At 42.6% G+C, this 21,715-nt stretch overlaps 2 protein-coding genes across 7 annotated transcripts in view; both read left to right on the top strand.

The window, feature by feature from the left end:
* Nucleotides 1–11,209, top strand: part of iqgap1 (IQ motif containing GTPase activating protein 1) — a 38,672-nt gene extending 27,463 nt beyond the window's left edge. The window contains exons 22-37 of the mRNA XM_064336675.1: nt 305–374; nt 597–961; nt 1,289–1,452; nt 2,114–2,338; nt 2,469–2,609; nt 2,941–3,025; nt 4,008–4,240; nt 4,952–5,084; nt 5,371–5,473; nt 5,581–5,716; nt 6,305–6,392; nt 6,491–6,700; nt 8,203–8,369; nt 8,483–8,605; nt 9,195–9,303; nt 9,677–11,209. Coding sequence (XP_064192745.1) covers nt 305–374; nt 597–961; nt 1,289–1,452; nt 2,114–2,338; nt 2,469–2,609; nt 2,941–3,025; nt 4,008–4,240; nt 4,952–5,084; nt 5,371–5,473; nt 5,581–5,716; nt 6,305–6,392; nt 6,491–6,700; nt 8,203–8,369; nt 8,483–8,605; nt 9,195–9,303; nt 9,677–9,790 — 2,466 coding nt within the window. The 3' untranslated portion in view covers nt 9,791–11,209. The remainder of the gene's footprint in view (nt 1–304; nt 375–596; nt 962–1,288; nt 1,453–2,113; nt 2,339–2,468; nt 2,610–2,940; nt 3,026–4,007; nt 4,241–4,951; nt 5,085–5,370; nt 5,474–5,580; nt 5,717–6,304; nt 6,393–6,490; nt 6,701–8,202; nt 8,370–8,482; nt 8,606–9,194; nt 9,304–9,676) is intronic.
* A 5,544-nt stretch (nt 11,210–16,753) lies between these two features.
* The window catches only part of crtc3 (CREB regulated transcription coactivator 3), a 38,954-nt gene continuing 33,992 nt past the window's right edge, over nt 16,754–21,715 (top strand). For all 6 annotated transcript variants that reach the window (XM_064336674.1, XM_064336673.1, XM_064336672.1 and 3 more), the window contains exon 1: nt 16,754–18,302. In XM_064336674.1, coding sequence (XP_064192744.1) covers nt 18,171–18,302 — 132 coding nt within the window. In that variant the 5' untranslated portion in view covers nt 16,754–18,170. The remainder of the gene's footprint in view (nt 18,303–21,715) is intronic.

The raw sequence follows: 21,715 nt of genomic DNA, 5'->3' as shown, positions 1-21,715 counted from the left end.
CACAGATTTCCAGTGGAAATTGTTTACAAGACAATAAACTGACAGAAAAAGGTTGCCTACTTACCATTGGCCTCATATAGCCCTAAATAATATCAAAATACATTTTCAAAAGACTAAAGCAAAATTATTAGTCATGCTTGTCTTAGTATTCCTACAAAAAATGTCTTAAGGACTTGCTTTTCTATTATATTGTTTGTTTTTACACTTAGATGCCTGAGTCAGATTCTGTCAAGTGTCCAGTCAGCTTGTGATACTGACTGACAGTTAGTAGACTAATATGGTAACTGCTGTTTGCTTTTTCCAGATAAAGGATATTGTGAAAATCCAGGCCTTCATCAGAGCCAACAAGGCCAGGGATGACTACAAGACTCTCAGTGAGTTTGGCCCTTAAACTGATGCCTTCTTGCCTCTCTTGCAAAAATGACAAAATAAAGACTTTGCTGACAAGGAAGAAATTAACTCCATTTCAAAAAATTCATTCATTGGCTTCCACTGTATCTCCTCTTAAACCTTATGACCTCCTTCCTCTTAAACCTTAGGCACCACCTCCGTCCTCTCATTCACCTCCGTGTTTTTTCCTTTTCCCCTCTCCGCAGTCAACGCGGACGACCCCCCGATGGCGGTGGTGCGGAAGTTCGTCCACCTGCTGGACCACAGTGACCAGGACTTCCAGGAGGAGCTGGACCTGATGAAGCTGCGGGAGGAGGTGATCACCAACATCCGCTCCAACCAGCAGCTGGAGAACGACCTCAACCTCATGGACATCAAGATCGGCCTCCTGGTCAAGAACAAGATCACGCTGCAGGAGGTGGTCTCCCACAGCAAGAAGCTGACCAAGAAGAACAAGGGCCAGCTCTCCAACCTGATGATGATGAACAAGCACAAAGGAGGTCTAAAGGCCCTGAGCAAGGAGAAGAGAGACAAGCTGGAGGCCTATCAGTACCTCTTCTACCTGTTGCAGGTAATCCTCTCCAATGGTCCACACATTACAGACCCCTGGGATACAACTAACGTGCCCTTTGTCTGTAATATTGGGCTGAATATTGTAATATTGAGCTTTGAATTGAAGCTGTGTGTTTTTTTTGTTTGTTTATTGGTTTTAACAAAATATTATGAGCTTTTTAATTAAAGTACTATGGAAAAACATGCTTAAGGCCAAATTGCATTGCAGTTAGAAAGAGTAGAGGCATCTATGGATGATATTTCATTGGTATTTCATTGTCCTTCCTGTTCCAACTGTTGCGTTTTGATCATTAATTTAAATGTGGTGCTTCCTGCTTCTTTTCAGACTAATCCAACCTACTTGGCCAAGCTGATCTTTCAGATGCCCCAGAACAAGTCCACCAAGTTCATGGACTCTGTCATTTTCACTCTGTACAACTACGCCTCCAACCAGCGTGAAGAGTACCTTCTGCTTAAGCTCTTCAAGACAGCCCTGCAGGAGGAAATCAAGTAAGAAAACAGGAAGTTCTCGCTACGCTGAGAATAGCTTATGTGTGCGCATTCATTTAATTAGCATATCAGCAACTGTGATGTAACTCTACTTGATAATTAGGGGCGACATAGCTCAGGAGGTAAGACCGATTGTCTGGCAGTCGGAGGGTTGCTGGTTCAAACCCCGCCCTGGGCGTGTCGAAGTGTCCTTGAGCAAGACACCTAACCCCTAACTGCTCTGGCGAATGAGAGGCATCAATTGTAAAGTGCTTTGGATAAAAGCGCTATATAATTGCAGTCCATTTACCATTTGATAATTGATCATTTACAATTTGGAAAAAAAAAAAAACATTTTGCACATGAGAATGGATGGACACTATCACATTGTGTCCTTCTAAGAAAAAAGACTACATTTAGCCTATTCAACTATTTAACCATTTTTAATTAAACTTTCAAATATTAACATAAATAGTTCAATAACTGAAACATGAGAAGGTCTGAGTGTAGGTCTGATAGACTTGTTCAAAAGTTTTTTTTTTTAAGTTAATGTAACCTAACTGTTTTTTTTATAGCAAATCAATATTTTGTTAAAATATGAGCCTGTCTATTATTGTGTTTTGAATAAGCTAGCAACAGATCAGTATGGGTGTTTTTGTAACGGTGACTCCTTTGTGTTCAGGTCTAAAGTGGATCAGATCCAGGAGATTGTCACTGGAAACCCCACTGTCATAAAAATGGTGGTGAGCTTCAACAGGGGGGCTCGGGGCCAGAACGCCCTCAGGCAGATCCTGGCCCCAGTGGTCAAGGAGATCATGGACGACAAGACACTGAGCATCAAGACCGACCCAGTGGACATCTACAAAAGCTGGGTCAACCAGATGGAGACCCAGACCGGTGAGGCCAGGTAAGGCCGGTCGTGTTTAAAGGGACCACTGATTGGGTTTAGCCCTGTATTTTAAAGTGTGGCTGCACTACAGGTGCAGGTGCGAGGGTGAGTTCTTCCTCTTACCGCACCTCTGTCTCTGTTTGGTCAGTAAGCTTCCGTACGACGTGACCCCAGAGCAGGCCATGAGTCACGAGGAGGTCCGCACCCGACTGGAGGCGTCCATCAAGCACATGAGGGGCGTCACCGACAAGTTCATGTCCGCCATCACCGTGTCTGTGGACAAAATCCCGTGAGTGGCGCTGTCAGTGCTGTCGAGAGGAACTGAAAAATAACACATCATAATGGCTAAATTGGACTCGCTGACCAATCGGATTCATTCGGTTTCAGTTTATAAGGAGGATTCGATCTGCACTTGTCCCTAACTACGACTTGCACATTAGTATTTTTTTCTGTTTCACAAATGCAAACGGAGTCAGGACAAATTCTTCTTCTTATTATTATTATTATTTACACAGCATAAATTACATTTATTGAGATTTATAAATATATGTGAATATCTTAGGTTAAATATGTGCTATAGTCTTCCGATCTCATGTGTATTGAACCCGGCTATGTTCCAGATATGGGATGCGCTTCATTGCCAAGGTCCTAAAGGACACCCTGCACGAGAAATTCCCTGATGCCACCGAGGACGAGCTCCTGAAGGTTTGTGACCGGCTCCACGCCTATCCTGCACCCTAGAGCGCTCCCTCTGATTGGCCTCATCCTCCTGGGTGGAGGACCAGATGGCCACCTCACCACATACGTTCCAGCATTGCCATAGCAGACATTCTGGTAGCTGTGGCTGGTACTGCTGTCATAGTACTGCAGTGGCAACAACCTGATCGATATCTTCAGAGCAAAGTCTCCAATGCGGGTTTGAACTTTGGCCGCTGCTGCAGAATCTGAGTGTTTAACACTGCTAGCTGTAGCTCTAGTGTCCCCACATCCTGCACATGTGGTGTGACTTCCTGGCTGCCCTGAACAGCACCACGCAGATCTTCCTCGCAGCCTTTCTCCCTTGCTTGGCTGTGCCCCCTGTGACCAGCAGGGGGCAGGCCTCAGCACTCTCACTGCCCTCCCAGCTGACAGAAAACATTCTCACAATGTTGCTGCCATGTAATGGCAATGTTATTAGATTGACAGAACTTTCCAGTAACGTTGTGAGAACGTTTTGTGTCAGCTGGGCCTCCTGCCTGCACTCTGCTTCCCGGGTGGCCTTGGCTGTCTCACTTCTCTGTACTGAATGTGGTTTGCCCTCTGTCTCTCCACCTGCCTCTTTCTCCTGGGCTCCAGCTGTCCTCTCTGCTCCCGCCTTTGCCTCCCTCCCCTCCTGTGGGGACGTTCGCTCCAGGCTTCCAGCTCATGAAAGGTGAGCTGCACCTCTCTCTCTCCTGCGTTTCCTCTGCACCTCCATCCACACGCACTCCGCACCCCTGCCCACCAGACAGCAACTTCCATACTTTGACACTGTCTATCCAGTGCATTCTGGGTAGCTCAAATGCACATCACCTCCATATATGAGACTGTATATTCTGCATTCCTTAAGCTCTGTTGTAACACTCAGACCAGAACTCACTTCATTGTCTTGTTTCTGGCAAGCTGTATTGGGGTGAGCGGATGTCAATAGCTGCCTGTGTGTTTTCAGATTGTGGGGAACCTGCTCTATTACCGCTACATGAACCCTGCCATCGTAGCGCCCGACGCCTTCGACATCATCGATCTGTCAGCAGGGGGTCAGCTGACCACTGACCAGCGGCGGAATCTGGGCTCCATCGCCAAAATGCTGCAGCACGCAGCCTCCAACAAGATGTTCCTGGGGGACAACGCCCACCTGAACCCCATTAACGAGTACCTCAGCAGCTCCTACCAGAAGTTCAGGTAGGGATGTTTACACTAGAGCGCAATCCCAATGACATGTGCAAACATACATATGCAAACACACACATATATAGACAAACACACTGCTGTCTTGCCAAATGCACGACACACCCAGCAGAAGAAACATGATATCACAAGAATAAAATTATTCTGACTAATGATTTGGTTTAAAAATACTTCACATATTTGAAGAATGTATAATACTGACTTAGAAACTGAAACGAAAGTCATATAAAATATTGTACGTTATGCTAATAAATATAAAATAAACCGATTTATCTTGGATCCGTTGTATTTATGGCGTGAGCCGGGTTCTTGTGTGTGTCTGTCACTGTCCCTGTGGCAGCTCTCCAGAAACTCGGCTGCTGGTACTGTAACACTGAACTGATCTCTGGGACTGTCTAATTCACTGGAGAATACATACTAGTTTTTCATCATGAGATTACTGTAGCATGAGCAACAACGAAAAGCTAACAAAAATAAGAGGTCTTGTTTGTTTTCTGTTCACTATTTTGTCTTGACACGGAATTTGACACTGAAAATACTGAGTGACATCAGCATTTCAGGATTTGTACCCACTCAAAGTTCTTCTTTTTCTTGCTGTCTGTCTCTTGGTATGTTTGTCTCTCTTTGCATGTCTCTTGTACTATATCTTCCTGTTTCTCTCTGTATGTCTGCTTCCTGCCCTAAATAACTTGGCCTCCTCCCCAGGCGCTTCCTGCTGGCAGCCTGTGACGTCCCCTCCCTAGAGGAGAAGTTTAATGTGGACCAGTATTCTGACCTGGTGACTGTCTCCAAGCCTATCATCTACATCTCCATCGGGGAGATCATCAACACTCACACGGTCAGTATAATATGTACACACACACACACACACACACACATACACATGCTCAGCATCTAAAATGCCTGTGGTCATCGAAGCACTCCCACAGTCAGTATCTTAAAAATGCACCTGAAGTATGCACGGTCAGTCTCTGAAACACATACAGTCTGAAACTCACGTGCAGTCAACAAGTATAATAATGTCTGAGATGCATATAATATCCAAGCATTTGTGTTAAGTGTTGTATGTTTTGCTGTCTGTCCACTTGTGTAATTTTAACTCGTTGTTCCACCCACCCTTACAGCTCCTGCTGGACCACCAGGACGCCATCGCCCCTGAGCACAATGACCCCATCCACGAGCTACTGGAGGACCTCGGAGAGGTGCCCACCATCGAGTCTCTCATTGGTGAGCACTGCAGCGGTGGATGCTGGGATATGTAGTGAAACACATAACTACCTGGTCAGAGTGCTACTTATTTCCATGACACTGAAGCTGTGGCCATCCCCAAACAGGTGAGGACCCGCTGCCAGCTGGGGACCCCAATAAGGAGATGATGGGCAAAACGGAGGTGTCCCTCACCCTCACCAACAAGTTTGACGTTCCTGGTGAAGCTAATACAGAGGTGGATGCCAAGACTCTTCTGTTGAAGTAAGGACATTTGTTCCACGTTTCCATAATAGAACTATTTCTCTTTCCAAAACGGGGACATGAACAGTCCTGAGAGGAGAGTATTTCTCTTCTGAGATTTATTATAATTTATCCTCAGAGCTTCAAACCTTTATCTTTCAGGGGCTGTTAACTTGACCCACCAGATATTGCTTTAATGCAAGCTTACAGAGCAGGGTATAATCATGCAGGCATAAACAACAGCTGAGGCAAATTTAACTTTTTTCACTCTGTGCAGCCACCAGTAAGCCTATTCAGTGTGACTGTCTGTAGCTGTTTATATCATCATATCATTATTCACTCTCAGCAAATGCTTGGCTATGCTAGATGCCTACATTTGATAAAATGTGTCTGTTAGCACTAACAGTGACTACATTATAAAGGAAACGCTCAGACATAATGTCACAGAGTGGAGGAGTCGCTCAGCGCTCACAGAAAATGTGAGTGCGCTGCTCTGTTTGCCATAGCAACGCGCGGCACGCTGAATGGAAGTGCCTGTGGGTGGGAATGAGTGGGCACGAGTAGCCGCGTAACATAACCAAAGCTCCGCCCACCTCTCTCTCGCGGCAGCACCAAGCGGCTCATCGTCGACGTCATCCGGTTCCAGCCGGGAGACACGCTCACCGAGATCCTGGAGACCGCCGCTGCGCCGGAGCAGGTGAGCGCCGCGTCGAACGTCCCAAATCCCGCGGGTGCGGAGAGGCGCGTGTCCCCGCCTCTCACGCCGCGTCTCCACCCGCTCCTCCCCCCGCGCAGGAGGCGGAGTACCAGCGGGCCATGCAGCGGCGGGCCATCCGCGACGCCAAGACTCCGGAGAAGATGAAGCAGGCCAAGCCGGTGGTGGACGACAGCCTCACCCTCCAGGGCAAGAAGGACAAGATCAAGAGCAGCCTGCAGCGCCTGGCCGAGCTGGGCAAGGTCCACCCCGAGAACCGCTACCAGGACCTCATCAACGACATCGCCAAGGTAACGGCGCGCGGGAGGCCCGAGGTCATCGGAGCGTGATCTCTGAGCCTTTCTGTCTCTGGAGATTAAGTATAGCGTTTCTCAGTATGACATTAGTATTGTAGCATGAGCAACAACACTAAGCATTTTGACACTCCATAGTGGTTTGAATTTCGGCGGCAGTGTAGTATAACGGGTGAGGAGCTGGCTTAACCTAAAGGCTTAACCTAAAGGTTACAGGTTTGATTCCTGGATGGGGCACTGCTGTTCTACCCTTGAGCAAAGTACTTAACCTGCATTGCTTCAGTATATATCAGGCTGTATAAATGGATGCAATGTAAAAAGTTGTGTATGTTACTCTGGATAAGAGCATCTGCTGAATGCCTGTAATGTAATGTTATTAATGCATGTATGGTTTTGATTCTCCATCCCTGATATCAAAGCTCTGGGCATTCCATTTTTAAAAACGGCGGTCTAGCTGTGCATGCCTCTTTAAGAACAGTATGTTTATAAATGTGTTTTTTTTAATGGTAAATGGTAAATGGACTGCATTTATATAGCGCTTTTATCCAAAGCGCTTTACAATTGATGCCTCTCATTTGCCAGAGCAGTTAGGAGTTAGGGGTTAGGTGTCTTGCTCAAGGACACTTCGACATGCCCAGGGCGGGGTTTGAACCGGCAACCCTCCGACTGCCAGACAATCGGTCTTACCTCCTGAGCTATGTCGCTATTAATGGATAGGCATGACAATGGATGGACATTATGAACGCCTTGAGTGAGCCCACAGTTGTTAGCTTAGCTGAAGCTCAGTTGGCAGTGAAGGGAATTATGGTGTTGCTGTTGATGTTCTATCGGGGTCTGGGAAACTATTTGAAAAATTCCCGAGGGTAATTGGGCAGGCAGGGGTATGCCAAGGTGAGGGTGGGCGTCCTTATCTTAGGCCCCTCGTTTAGTGAAGGAGCCTTTGTCCTGACGGGGGGGGCAGGTTTTTGCAGGTGTTGTTTGGAGTTCGATTTGCCCGCTCCTGCCTGCTGGCTTCACCAAGTCCTGGGTCTTGTAGAAACAGGCAGCAGAATTAGCCTGCTCCACAGAAGCAGAGGCCAGAGTCTCCAAACTCCCTCTGCTCTCTCCAAACAACACAATTCCTCTTCTGAACTCTTTAGCCTTTACTCTCTCTGAATTATTAACTCCCTTTGACAGAGCCACGACTGCCAAACAGCACACAGTCACCATGGTGTGATTATTGTGTCCAATGGCTCTTACGATGTGTCATTTATACTGTATTTCACTTCTTAACCAGCTATTTATTTTTCTCTTTGAACTGCAATCATATTTCTTCCCTGTCACTGAAGACTGTAATTAACTGCCTCTCCCTCTGTGTGTGTGTGCGTGTTTGCATGTGCATGCATGTGTGTGCATGCGTGTGTGTGTGCGTGTGTTTGTGTGTGTGTGTGTGTGTGTGTGTGTGCGTGTGCGTGCGTGTGTGTGCATATGTATGTGTGTGTGTGTGTACGTGCGTGTAGGACATCAGGAACCAGCGGCGGTATCGGCAGCGGAGGAAGGCGGAGCTGGTGAGGCTGCAGCAGACTAACGCCGCCCTCAACTCCAAGACAAGTTTCTACAACGTGCAGATCGACTACTACAACCAGTATATCAAAACGTGCATGGACAACCTCGCCAGCAAGGGCAAGTGAGTGCAAGTCCTGGCCTACTGACAGCCCGCCTCTGAGGGGGTTTAGAGCGGGAGATCAGCAGGGATCAGCCCCGTCTGTTCCTTTTCACCGAGCTCAGTCTCTTCTCCAGGGTGTCCAAGAAGCCTGGCGACGCCAAGGCCAAGAAGAGCAAGCAGGTATCCCAGAAGTACACAGCCGCTCGGCTTCACGAGAAGGGAGTCCTGATCGAGATCGAGGACCTGCAGACTAACCAGTACGTGCTTGCTCTGCTGTCAGAACCTCGTCCACACCCGTATCGTCAAACGGAGTGATGTCATCATGCTGACACAAGCAGCTTGTTCTTGCTACATCGATGCCACACCTGTGCAAACATAAACTACCATCTGCTTCAGCACGCAGCAGTAACACAGCGACACAAACTGAGAATACAGCACTGTCTTCATTTCATACTACACTGCATACCCCGTCTGTTTAACCATATACCATCTGTATCGCCTCACACATTCTGGAACTACACAGTCTGCATAGGCTCACGTAGCTCACTCACACTGTTACTGCAACTATGGTCTTCACCCATTAACACTGATACTATCCCTTTACCCAAAGGCACTGTGTGCACTACTTTGCTTTTATTACACCAACATGGACAGATATTATCTACACCACCTCATAAATACAGCATTCACACAAACCCACTCTCAACCAGGTTACACACCAATTAAATCTGAACACATAGGCATAGATTCAGCTCTTATCAAATATGAATTGTTTTTTTTCCGTTGCCTGGAATTTCTTGCTGTCCCGGTGAATGAAAGCATCGTGTCTCCTCCATTTCCTTGCAGATTTAAGAACGTGATCTTTGAGATCTCCCCATCAGAGGTGGTGGGGGTGTTCGACGTGAAGGCCAAGTTCATGGGAGTACATTTGGAGACGCTAATGTTGGAGTACCAGGTACAGCACCCCGTGTTTTGACTTGTCTAAACTGCCCCATCCCATGTCCAGTACATGGCTCCTCCCCCAGCTCCCCTAAGTGAGAATGGATACAGACTCTGTTTGTGATGCACTGAGTAATGAGTGAGACAATTTTTTTAAATGAATTGACAGTTTGGCCTTTTTCTTCATGCAGTTTGCATTGTTTCAGCTGTAATCATATGTATAATATGAGTGCATTTATAGCGTGGATCTATGTATACTGAGAGTGAATTTAAACTATGAGTGTACGTGTCCTGTAAGTGTATTTATGCTGTGGGTGTACATGTCCCGTGACCGTATTCATGCTGTGGGTGTACTTGGCTTGATGCCCTCTGTTCTCTTTGCCTTCTAGGACCTCCTGCAGCTACAGTACGAGGGTGTGGCGGTGATGAAGCTCTTCGACAGAGCCACCATCAACGTCAACCTGCTCATCTTCCTGCTCAACAAGAAGTTCTATGGCAAATAGACAAAAAAAAGACAGAGGGGCTTTAGGCTTTGCTTAAAACAGAACCCCCACGTACAGTACTCAAATACATGCCCCAGCACTGCCCCTCCCCTGCTATACTATAGCACAAATTCCTTTATCGCTGTACCCGTAATATGCCTTTGTAGCATTCTATAGTGCCTTATTTGCCAAAAAGTGGCCAGAAGCATTTGCCCAATAGGAAATGCACAGCAGTGGAGGTGCATGCAGTACCATAACGGAGCCCAGAGCAACTCCCACGGGACCCAGTGTCCTCTCGGTAGAGTATTTGTGTTTAGGAGTTTTCTCAGGCCGCTAAATAGGATTTTAGCTGCCTCAGAGTTGCTGCAGATCACTTGCATGCTCTTCTAACAGTTACAGTTATGGGATGTGTGTTCTTTCTGAAGCTGATGCCCTTTTATTCCTCTGCCCTTTGACCTTTCACCCCCAGGAGCTATGAAAGTACATGTTGTTTGGGGGGGCTCGTTGGGTAGGGAGCAGTTCAAGTGCATCCATGAACCCGTATATATCATCAGGCCATGAAGACTTATCCCTGCCATGCTCCTGCAGCACACCTTAATACATTTAATATATTGTAACATAATGGGATCTCCCGGTAGTGAAGTATGTCCCTTCCCAGAACTGTTTCTTATTTTCTTAAGGGGGCCAGCCCCAGCAGTGTCTTATGGCAAGAGCTCTGCGTCTTCTCTCTATGCTGGCAGTCTTCTACTGTCCTTGTTCCTGTTGAAGTTCTGTCCCTATTCTACAGTTACAAGTGGGGAGGAGGGTGGGGGGGGGGGGTGCTCAGGCCAAAACAACGGATTTTGCTCCAGCATTTTTATCAGCTGTATGCATGCTTGTTTTCAACATATTAATTATTTTTATGCTTGTAGTTATTGTTGTTTTTTGTACCGAATTGTCCCTTCCTGGATGACATGGGGGGAGGGGCAGGGGGGTGTTATTAAACACTTTGGTCATTGTGGCCATTTTCGAGGTTTCCCATAATTCTGTCAGTGACGGATCAGGGTTTAAGCAGGAATCGGGGCCCATGGACTCAATCCTGGCTCCTGCAGACGAGGCAGGGGGGCCTAGCTCTGGACTGAGGGCCTGTTCAAGAGAGCACTGAGATTAACAGCAAGTGCATATGATGGAGCAACTGAACCATTTTACTCATGATACAACCCTGATGCAAATCACGTCCCAGTCAAAAAGCAGAACGAAGATAACCAGCAAAATGGCTCTCGGACATCATTCGGTCAAACCAGAGTAAAGTTTGATTTAGCACTGACCAAGAACGTCCACTAAATTATAGGTGTTTCTGTAAGAAGTCCAGGCAGAGCCAGGCTTAAAAAAATTCAGTGCTGTAAAGACAATCATGTTTTTGCCTACTTGGTGAAATAAATAAAGCACATTCCAAATTAATGCATTGAGTTTTTTTGTTAAATCAGCCTTTTGACTTTTTTTGCAGTATCCAGCTTGGAAATGTAAAGCACAAGATGGTGTAAAGTAGTCTCAGAGAAAATTTTTATTCAGTTTTCATCCAATTTGGGACACAGTAGAGTTTATTGTGGTTCTTCTGTATGTAGCCAAACACCTTTATTTTCCTGTTTTGACTGTATCAAGGGAAGAGTTTTTAGAAAACTGCTCACTCTTAATACATGGTCTTGGAAAGCAATATTCACATAATGCATTTTAGTCCACCAGGTGTCAGTGTGTGCGATATGGATTGAAATGAAACGCGCTTCAAATAGTTGACGTTCAAATAAACAGTGATGTTCTGGTGCAAAAACAAATGGACGATATTGCCCTTTTGAAACATACACATTGAGAGTCGTTACCTGTTGCACCCCCAATTAGCCAAGTGTCAGAGCAAGTGCTGTGCCTCAACAGGATGTAGTTATTCTTATGAAACATTTTGTTCTTTTTTTTTTTTTTTTTTTTCCTGTTTTGACATTATTTCGCAGACTGCCTTCAAGTATGTTTATTTTACAGTGAAGCTTTAACAGTACCAAATAAATTACGGTCCTGTAACCGCTTGGTTTTGTGAATCATTGACTCAGACACTGCCTGTGGGCCTGACAGAACTGCTTTTACACTGTTTATAGTAACTCCCAGCATTTGACAGAAATTAAGACAAATTGCTTCTCAAAGGAAAGTTGAGATGCGCAAACAAATTTAACTATTGATTCAAGTTAAAAAGGAAACCAGGAAATGGGTATGCAGAATGCTTGCTTTTTTTGTGCGCCCAGATTATCTGTTATGTTGGAGTTGCAGTTTCCAGTTGCTGCAAAAGGATAGAAATCACATTTTAAGGAACTCTCCCAAAAATTTGCATTTATTTGCTTAAATGTAAAAATGTGAATATGCCAGTGAGATAAAATTGCAGCATGAATTAACTCCAGAAGGGAAAGGGATACTGTCTCCATTACTTGAAAAGAACAGTTGATAATGTCTGTGCAAAAATATGTCACTGAGTGCATTTAGAAATGCACAGGAACATAGGCCATAAGAACACAGCATTCCAGTTTCTGTTCCAGTTCCAAATTCAGATGGGCCACAATGGCAGAAATGCATGCTTTCACTCACAGAATTAAAAACCCCATGACCTTTGAATGCTTAATTTATTTGGTGCATTCATATTTGTGCATGAAAGAATGTTTAAATTGTGTTTATAGTAAAATCTACTGCGCTACATTACCACCAGTCAGGATTTGAAACATTCCAGTATATCCTAAATATTTTTTATTTATTCAAAAAGGATTTTGAAGCCCCACAACCCTGATCAGGATACGTGGCTTTAGATAATGGATGGATGGATGGATGATTATGAAGTTTAAAAATCAATTGGACAACTGTTAGCAGGTTAGTGCTGTATGGGGCCTCTGCATGGCCACAAGCTGTCAGTGAACATAGCACACAAGCTAAAAAAATCCTAATATGGAATGAAATTAAGTGCTGAGCATTGATATAGTTAAGTCTCTGTGCAATTTGAAACAAAAAGGTTTTTTCCTCTGAAGTAACCCACCAATTTACTTCTAGGTTTTAGAACTTGGTGCAAGTTGGTGTAATCTTGCATGCATGCATTTTATAGCACTCCTTTTCATTACATTTCCTAAAGGAATGCCTTTGGATGAATCCTTCAACTAAATAGCACTATGTGCTTCACCTTTATGTTCATTCGTATTCTATGTTTTAATGAAGATTCAACAGAAAGTTCTTATCCTGACTGCCATTGATACCTGCAATACAGTAAGTCTGAATAAGCAATCAACAGAACCAATTTAAAGACACCTTACTCTTGCCTGCTAATTTCAGCAATTCTGTTCATTAGTCTTTTTGTGAACTGGGTCATTTTCTCATGTTTGGTTAGCTGTGATTAAGCTTTTTTTTTCTTCTGTTTGTTCAGATTGTTAACTAGCTGCTCATATGTTGTTGGCTTTGTTTGTGAATTGATAAAGTCTAACAGCTGGTCAGCAATATACAGTATAGACTGGACTTGCAGGGGAGTTTTTTTTAGACTACCAAAGACCACTGAGCAAATTCAGGAGTGGCCTTGACCGTGGCGAGCATAAGGTACTTTCATTTTCTGTTTTGTTCAATTAAAAGGTACCACAGCATTTTATAATCATAAATTTAAAACATTTACTTGGTATGGTGGCATGAATGATGTTCTATAGGACAATTGTTCACTTGTGTATGGAACAGTTGTGTCAAATTGTATGTTTTTACTATGTTATACTAATCAAATTAGTGTTTTCAAATCAGAAATGGATTATTCCGTTTATACGTGGAATGCTGTAAGTGTGAGAGCATGGGATACAGTTGAAGGCAAAAGTTTACGTACGCCCAGGCTAAATACATTCAAACACCAAAGTGTCAAGCATGGTGGAGGCAGTTTGATGGCTTGGGCCTGTATGGCTACATCTGGAACTGATTCAATGATCTTTATTATAACCACTGATTTCAGCCACAGAATGACAGCTAAAGTGCACAGAAACATATTGACCAATATTCAGAGAAATGCCACCAAACTTGGATAAGCTTGGATGGAAGCTTATCATGCAGCAAGACAACAACCCAAAATGTACAGCAAACCTACCCAAGAAGCTTATCAGAAAGAAAAGGCGGAAGTATCTGGTGACTTTTCAATTGCTCAAAAGGAAACTTAAATCTGAAACCCCAGCAAACACACAGAAACTGAAAGAAGTGGTGGTAAAAGCTTGGCAGAGCATCTGAAAGGATCACATCATGAATGGAGCACTGCCCAAGAGTCATAAACTCAATGCAGGCATCAAATGTAAGGGAAATGCAATGAAATATTGACTTACGAGTAATGAAATGTCAAAACTTATTTTTCCACAATATTTATGTTGACTTGAAATAGGGGGACTTGATTTTCTAAAAGGTGTGTTGTAATAGAGTTCAATGTCTGTTTTAAAAAAGTACACAAAATAAATGCAGACACTGAAAATTTGCCGATGCCTGGAAGACTTTATTGTACTGCAATTTAATGTGCATAACATTGTTTATTGAATTTATGAGCGTGATAATTTGGGTACTTTGACTACTTGGAACGAACTGTAGGACAGATTTTTTTAAATTTACCTTGTTCCTTGATGCATGGTTGGGGGTATCCTTCAGTGTAAGGGCTTTTAATACCAAAATTATTCATCAAACTATGAACACACTAGGTAATTTTAGGAAATATTGAGGGGAAAATGCATTAATTCACTGGAAAATACACTCTACACTCCCTACTTTGATGAACAAAAATCATTTTAATGACAAGATTTCTTGCATCATTACAAATGATGCAGTTTAAAGCAGTGTTACATGACTTTTTTCCGCTATTATTTTCATTTGAAATGTCTAAATTTAGGCCAATGCCATCTTCTGATAAAATCCCCTCTTTAAGTTATCTCATTTGATCTATGAAGTTCTGACTCTCATTAAATGTATTTTATTACTGTTTGATTGTGAGAACTTACTGACCTGGAAGCCCGGCTTCACACTCACTTTTGGCCTGCAGTGGCAGTAGCACAGGATCTTATGAAGACTAATGATCTCTGATTTTTATAAGCACTACCTCAATTAAATAACTTTAGTACAAGGGCGTAACTATATTTTGAATATTGGGGGGGTTGAAGTGCATAGACTCCGGGAACTACAAACCTCCAGGAGGGTCGGGGGACATGCCGCCCTGGAATAATTTTTTTAAAGAACAGCTGTGAAATTATTTCTGGTGTATTCTAAAGGGAAAATACTACAAATGGCCAATCATTAAGGCTGCTAGAAACAGCCTATGAATGAAACACGTCGATAGGCTTGTGTATTTACTCAGAGCATACCTTTTTTCCTTGAACTTAACAGAACGTTAGAAATACAGCATGCTCAACTTGCATTACTAAAATAAAACACGGTTAACGTGTGTCCGTTTTTATTTCTTCAAAGTATATTTTGGTACAATATGTTGTACATTGGGAGGTTTGAGTCCTTGATGAGCACCTATTGCCACTGATGTTGCCGTAGTGGGGGAAGGAGTGCTGGGCATCAACACTATTGACAGGGGCCATCATACATCTGATTGCAAGAACTGACAAGGGCGAGAACCTTGATCCCAACGCATTCCAGAATCTGCATAGTCACACTTTGTTTCTCCCAACATTTGGAAATAGCCTACTGTAAAAATGCATAGGCCTATACAAATTTCACCGTAGGCTACAGTAACAAAAGAAAGGCCAAAGCCAAAAATGTCATGGGGCGTTTGGTTTTTAAAAGGAAAACTACTCCAACACCACACATGCAATACTCTCCTCCTTCAATGACTTTTACTAAATAGCTGGACTTAAATTAGAATTATTTAAAAAATCAACTCATTAAAGAAATACAGGCATTTTATGCCATTTTATTCACAAAACCCCCCCTGCGAGACAAAAGGTAATAGGTGCTGATACCCAGGTGTGAATGGGTTGGTCTCTCCTCCGGCACGCTATTCAGAAACTGAATAACAGGTGTTTTGGTGCGAATTTCTGGGTCAAGTGTAACTGAAACTACTTTTTGCACATATAATCACACAAAATTAATTCACTACAATCGTTTGATGAAAATGATTTACTATTATTATTGACTTCAACATGGGGATAATTAAGTGTGGGCATTGTATTCATAGAAATGATGGGTTTATAACTCTGTGGAGATAATTCCTCTGACAAACTTTCAGTTTTTCGTAATCATGCAAGTGAATAGGACCAGAAGAAACACTGGAATTACTGATGAATGACTTCATCATGGACCTGGCATGCGAGCTGCGTGAAAATTACAGTCGAAGACAGAAGCAGAAGCCACCAGAGCAACCACGGTTGCAGCATCACCTCATGCACCAGTCACTCCTGGGAAGAAAACAGTGCCAAGTCGGCAAATGCAGTTGGAATAAGGCTAAATAGAACTGCATGAAATGCAATAGATTTGTCTGCAGTCCCTGCTCACACAAACAACTGAAGCTGTGTGTTCCCCGTGGAATTGATAAGTCCATTTTGTGTTTTGCTCATTTTACAGTCTAGCGTTTTTCTCAATGTGCCCATAATACGCCTTGGCACATTTCCCCTTACCTATATAACAAAACTGATGTAAATTAGACATTAAAATGTTGAAATTGATACAGTCATGTCCTTTATTTGAAGAAAATAGTTTTGCAACATAATGTTTCATATCTTTATGGATAAACTGACACCATCTGGCATCAGGCTTGCCATTCAAGGTAATAAAAAATGTGGCCTTTCTAGAGTTAGGTTATTAACAGCTACCATCCAAAACTGTCAAAAAATCACAGAAAGCACTAAAAACCGAGGAAATTGAAGAACCCCCTGGGTCAGAAAGTAGTACATCAAACATAACTGGAAAGTTTCGCTCACCGACTAGCGTTAGTACCACTTTAAGAGCGCACTACTGCCGCCTTGCGGACACCTTGAGTTAGTAAGTTGTCTCGCAGTTTCAGTCAGGTTGGTGTTTTTAATGTTGTTTTCAGGCTCACTTTGGGGGTAAGGGGGTTTTAGTAAACCAAAGCCGATCGCCGACGGGCAAGAACCTGGAAATTTGTATTATTAATGAACACGGACTGATGAAAACGCAGCAAGAGCGACAGAAAGGGTGTGCACACCCCCACAGATCTGACAAGACGGCGAACAGCATTCATTTAATTGTAAAACATTAAAGAAAGACTTTCTAATCAGCGACATCGGATTTCTTTGCAAATCACCTGCTCATCTGAATTTTACATCGTTGGTTTTTCATTTTGTTTTGTTTTTTACCGCGGTAACAAACAGGAGACATCTACGTTACCTATTTATCGCAGTGTATGTGGTTTAGATCGCTTGTTCTGAATCTTGGGACACTTGTTGAAATGTCAGAACGTAAGCTCTGCTGAAGTGTAAACAGACCGGGCAGAAAACCGACCACGTCTCTGTTCTGGACCAATAACTACGAATCCGAAAAACCTTGTTTTTAGCAAACGGAGGAGTGTTTCGCCTAGCTAGCTTACGACAAGCTAGCTAGCAAACTAACTACCTTTACCAGCGTAGTCGCCGTTGGATATTGTTCTGTGGAATAGCAAGCCCTCTGCATATTGATGGGAAGGATTTTCTTACACGGTGGATTTGCAATTTTGCTTGTGGATTCTTCTTTTTACATCAAGGAACTCCTTCAATCAGTTCACCAACTTATGCATTTTCCCATGTCCAGAATTTAGCTACATAACGTTTGTTGTGACATCGTAATCTGAATGTACAGCTAACGTTCGCGTACACATTTCACTTTATAAACCCTTTAAACAAATTATTTACATTGCAGCTGACAAACCAGAATTTAGTTTAAAACTCAAAGGGATGTGACTAGCTAATTATTTATGGGAGATATTATTTTTGGTTGCAGGACAGCTGCCTGCAATATAAGAGCAAATTTATGATTCTAAGATGAAGGAAATGGTTCATCAAATACAGATAGAGAGTTAGCCAGTTTGCTGGCTAAACTGGTATTCAAGCACGTTGACTTTGAGCACTTTTTAATTTTTTCTAAGTTGGCTGAAAATGGTGACACAACTCTGAACGTCCGTGTTATATTCAGAAATAGTGAAAGAGCTTGCAAGCTAACAGAATTTGCATTAATTACACAAAAAACTACCAAATATATATGTTATATTTTCGTTTACAAATATTTGTTAGCTGGTAGCCAGCTAGCCAAGTTACCAAACACCGTTATTGTACTTTAGACTTGATGGACTCGCAAAAAGAAAAAAGAAGAAGAATGGATTAAGAAAACATTATTGGTGTTTCCCTGTAACTTGGAATCATTGCATTAAATAAACTTGTGAAACTGTGCGGCCCTCACAATGTCGGGATCCCCGGGCTCCGGTGGTTCCAACCCAAGAAAATTCAGCGAAAAGATCGCGCTGCACAATCAAAAACAGGCCGAGGAGACGCGGGCCTTCGAACAGCTTATGACAGACCTCACCGTTTCTAGGGTAAGCAGATACGTAAATGTAATCTAATAATAACGAATTATGGAATGTTGCCATTATTAAATGAGGTTGCCACATAATGTTCATGTCTGAAGTAATGTGAAGATAACGGGGTATTCATTGTCGCCAGTATTTCACGCGAGTGTCTCGTAGATGGACCTGAAAAAATTTGTGGCCACGAGAGATCGTTTCACGCAGTTCTGTGAATCCGTTGGAAGGGGGTTGTTTGAAGGGGGCAGCTGTCACATCCAAAATTGCCCGTGTTCACAGAGTTGTTCTCGAAATATCACATAATAATAAATTATGCGCATTCCTGTAATGAGGAATGAAGATGCACATGTGGGTGTTGTGGTTTCCTAAAACTTTTATTTATGGTTCTTATCAATTTAAGTTCCCGTTTCCCCCTAAATTTGAAATACTGTTATCTGATGTAGATTTCACTTTAACAGTGCATTTTAAAGTGCCTTGGACTGGCGTGGAGAAAAAAAAAGCATGGAACTTGTTGCTTCAGTTTGAGGTGCCATTCAGTGTATGAAATCTCTTCCTTATTCTGAGTGTACTGCAGTCTTATTGAAATCTTGAATAGTCCTCAAGGTCTTTTGCTTTTGTGAACACACAACAGGAGTAATGAGGCATTGCATGAGTAATTTCTGCTTTCCCTCAGCATGTTTAAAATGCTAAGTGCTGGGGAGGTTTTGCAGTTGTGTTTTGCGCAAGCATCCTGAAATCAAGAACAAGCCCATCATGAACCGAACCTTCAAAGGGGGCCCAATGCAGTGATTGTACCTCCTACTATTGCCAAGAGCAAGCTGTGCAAATGTGCATAATGGGCTCATTAAATGTAGCTGTGAAAGAACTTGACCTAATTTTTTATGTAACCTATTACTAGGCTTGAGATACAGACAAAGAACAAATTTGCCGGAGATTGTCGCTGTCAGCTGTGCGAGGTTCTGATTTGTTTCACGGTGTAGCTCGAATGTACAGCCATGTGAGCGGACCACACAAATAAACTCAAAGCAGTCAGTGCTTGTGTGTGCACTTTCATGGTAGGGATTTTAAAAGATAATGCCAATTGCTAAAGACACCTATCTATACCATTATGTAATCAGGAAAAATAAATAGATTTCATTCAGTACTTGTAGGTAGTATCTCTTAGGCCACTTTAATAACACTGGTTGTGCCTTCAAGGGCATCCAAGGCTGCTTACTGAGAAAAACACAGCCTATATAAGAATACTCCAGAGTGAACAATGAACATAAGCCTCTAATTGGAGCTAGAGTTTCAATCTTGGTTTTATGGGGAATGTTTTGCAAAACTGAACCTTGGGTAAGTATATGGTTGGTCTCAGTATCCCTTATCACTGATCTGTAACTGCGCATTGTATATACAGTTGTTATTTGACATTTGGCACATAACTGGCTACAAACTTCCCTTATCCACCTTTCAGACTCAAACTCGAGAAATATGTCTAATGGCCCACGTGTATTTTCCATTGTTTTTCTCAAATGTATTGAGGCCAGAACTGAGGCTGACGGGATATTAAGACTAGCTTGTGGCCTTGTTCATGCCCCTGTGCCAGGAGGGTACGAAAGAATTATCAGTGTGTAATATTACATTCCCTGCCTTTTTAAAAGAACTGTGAAGCACCTTTTTTCCCACTTATAGGTTGTTAACTAGCTTGTGAAGATGTGAGTAATTATGTACCTATGCCATTAAAAAATGATGAAACAAAAACTCAAACCCAGCTCCAGGTTGGATATGTTGCTGTTACAGGCAGTATGCTTCTGTATCCCACTTCTTGCAAAGGAGCTCTGACCTCTTCTGTTTTTTCTGTTGTATTCTACCCTTCCCTTTGGGTGGAATATAGTGTCATGTTAGGGTCCAGAGCAGGGGTCATCACCATGTTGGCTTGTGGTGGACTTTTTGGTCAAAATGCGATTTTTACCACGGACATACAAAACTTGAAGTGGTCAAGTTTTAATTAATTTATTTATTATTCTCAGAAAACATTAGATTGTCAATATTTTGACAAGAAAATGATTGCAATGTATATTATCATGGGAAAAAAATAAACTTTTTTTCCCCAATCAATTTTTTTTTTGTTGCCACGGACACGTTTGTCCGTGTACGGAGACACTGATGACCCCTAGTCCAGAGTTTTGGTCTTGGAAAGACTATAGAAAAACATGGGGGCTTCCTGGGCTCCTGCTTAACTTCCTGGCTATTGTTCCTGGTTCTGTAGCTCCAGTTGGCTATTCAGCTGTACATAGCCCCCACACCACAACAGCTTGGAGCTCTCTTAATGTACATTTGAGAATGTTGTTGGGATTTTTTTTTATAAGTTAAGAGTCCTTCAGTCTGTTCCTGCATGCTCGCTAAATATTAGACAGATAATTGGCTGTGAACTGCAGTTTTTTTAACTGGTGTAGAATGCTCATGGCCTCTACTCAGCATTGTGTCCATAGCTAAGCTTTCTGTTGACAAACCAAACGGCACACCCACCTGAAGAAAAAAAACTGTTTGGCATATGTTGGATATCCACGTAATGTAGTTTTTGAGAGTTCTCAACGTTTTCATGCTGTCTGTAAAACTTAATTCATTATTGTATGACTCTAAAATGTTATTCAATTAATGCATTTGTCTAGACTATATCTTTATTTATGCCATACCTACCAGTGTCTACATATTTAGCTTCCACATTTTAGCTGATGTTTCTGGTTCAAAAGAACATGTAGGCATTTTTATATGGGCATTTTTATTTGTGTGTTAGGTTGGAAACTGAACTGTATTCACTACTGTCATAGTCAAAGCTGTTTCTGGGAGGTAGCCTGATTTTAGCATGAAAAAGTTTAAAAAACAGTGACTGCAGTAAGGTATAGCTGAGGCCCGGCTTGGGTGAACACTGCTATATTCATACCACAGGTTATCGTCCCTTCAGGGTCAACTGTTAACTCAATTTCAGCTATGCCTGTTGACTTGCCATTGCTACAACCGCAGCCATCTGTTTGAGAATAAGCCTGATTGTACGCATCATTTTTGACACTTATTAAGAATAAGATTGTTTCAGTCCTGCCAAAAATAGTGTAATGCAAAGTGTGAGCGTCCTGTATAATATTGTTTTTCAAACCTTGTAATGGGAGTGTTACGTGTATAGTTCATGAGCTTTTCATTACTTGGGTTTGATTCAGTTGTTATCTGAATACTGATCTGGATTTTACATGCAACATTGAGCAGTTATCAGTAGTTTGCCATTTCTGATATGTACCAAAGCTATTCAGCTGATTACCGTTCCTTCAATTGGAAAATAAAACTGTTAACATAAATCGTAACATTATTAGACCATTTGTCTGATAAGGTTTTTCTTGTGTTTTATTAACAATTAATTGAAGCACTATATGGTAGCTTTTTAGTTTTAC

Source organism: Anguilla rostrata, chromosome 5, assembly GCF_018555375.3.
Source record: "Anguilla rostrata isolate EN2019 chromosome 5, ASM1855537v3, whole genome shotgun sequence".
In the NCBI taxonomy this organism is placed as follows: Eukaryota; Metazoa; Chordata; class Actinopteri; order Anguilliformes; family Anguillidae; genus Anguilla; species Anguilla rostrata.
The sequence above is the reverse complement of the archived record's forward strand: the minus strand, read 5'-3'. Positions and strand labels throughout refer to the sequence as shown.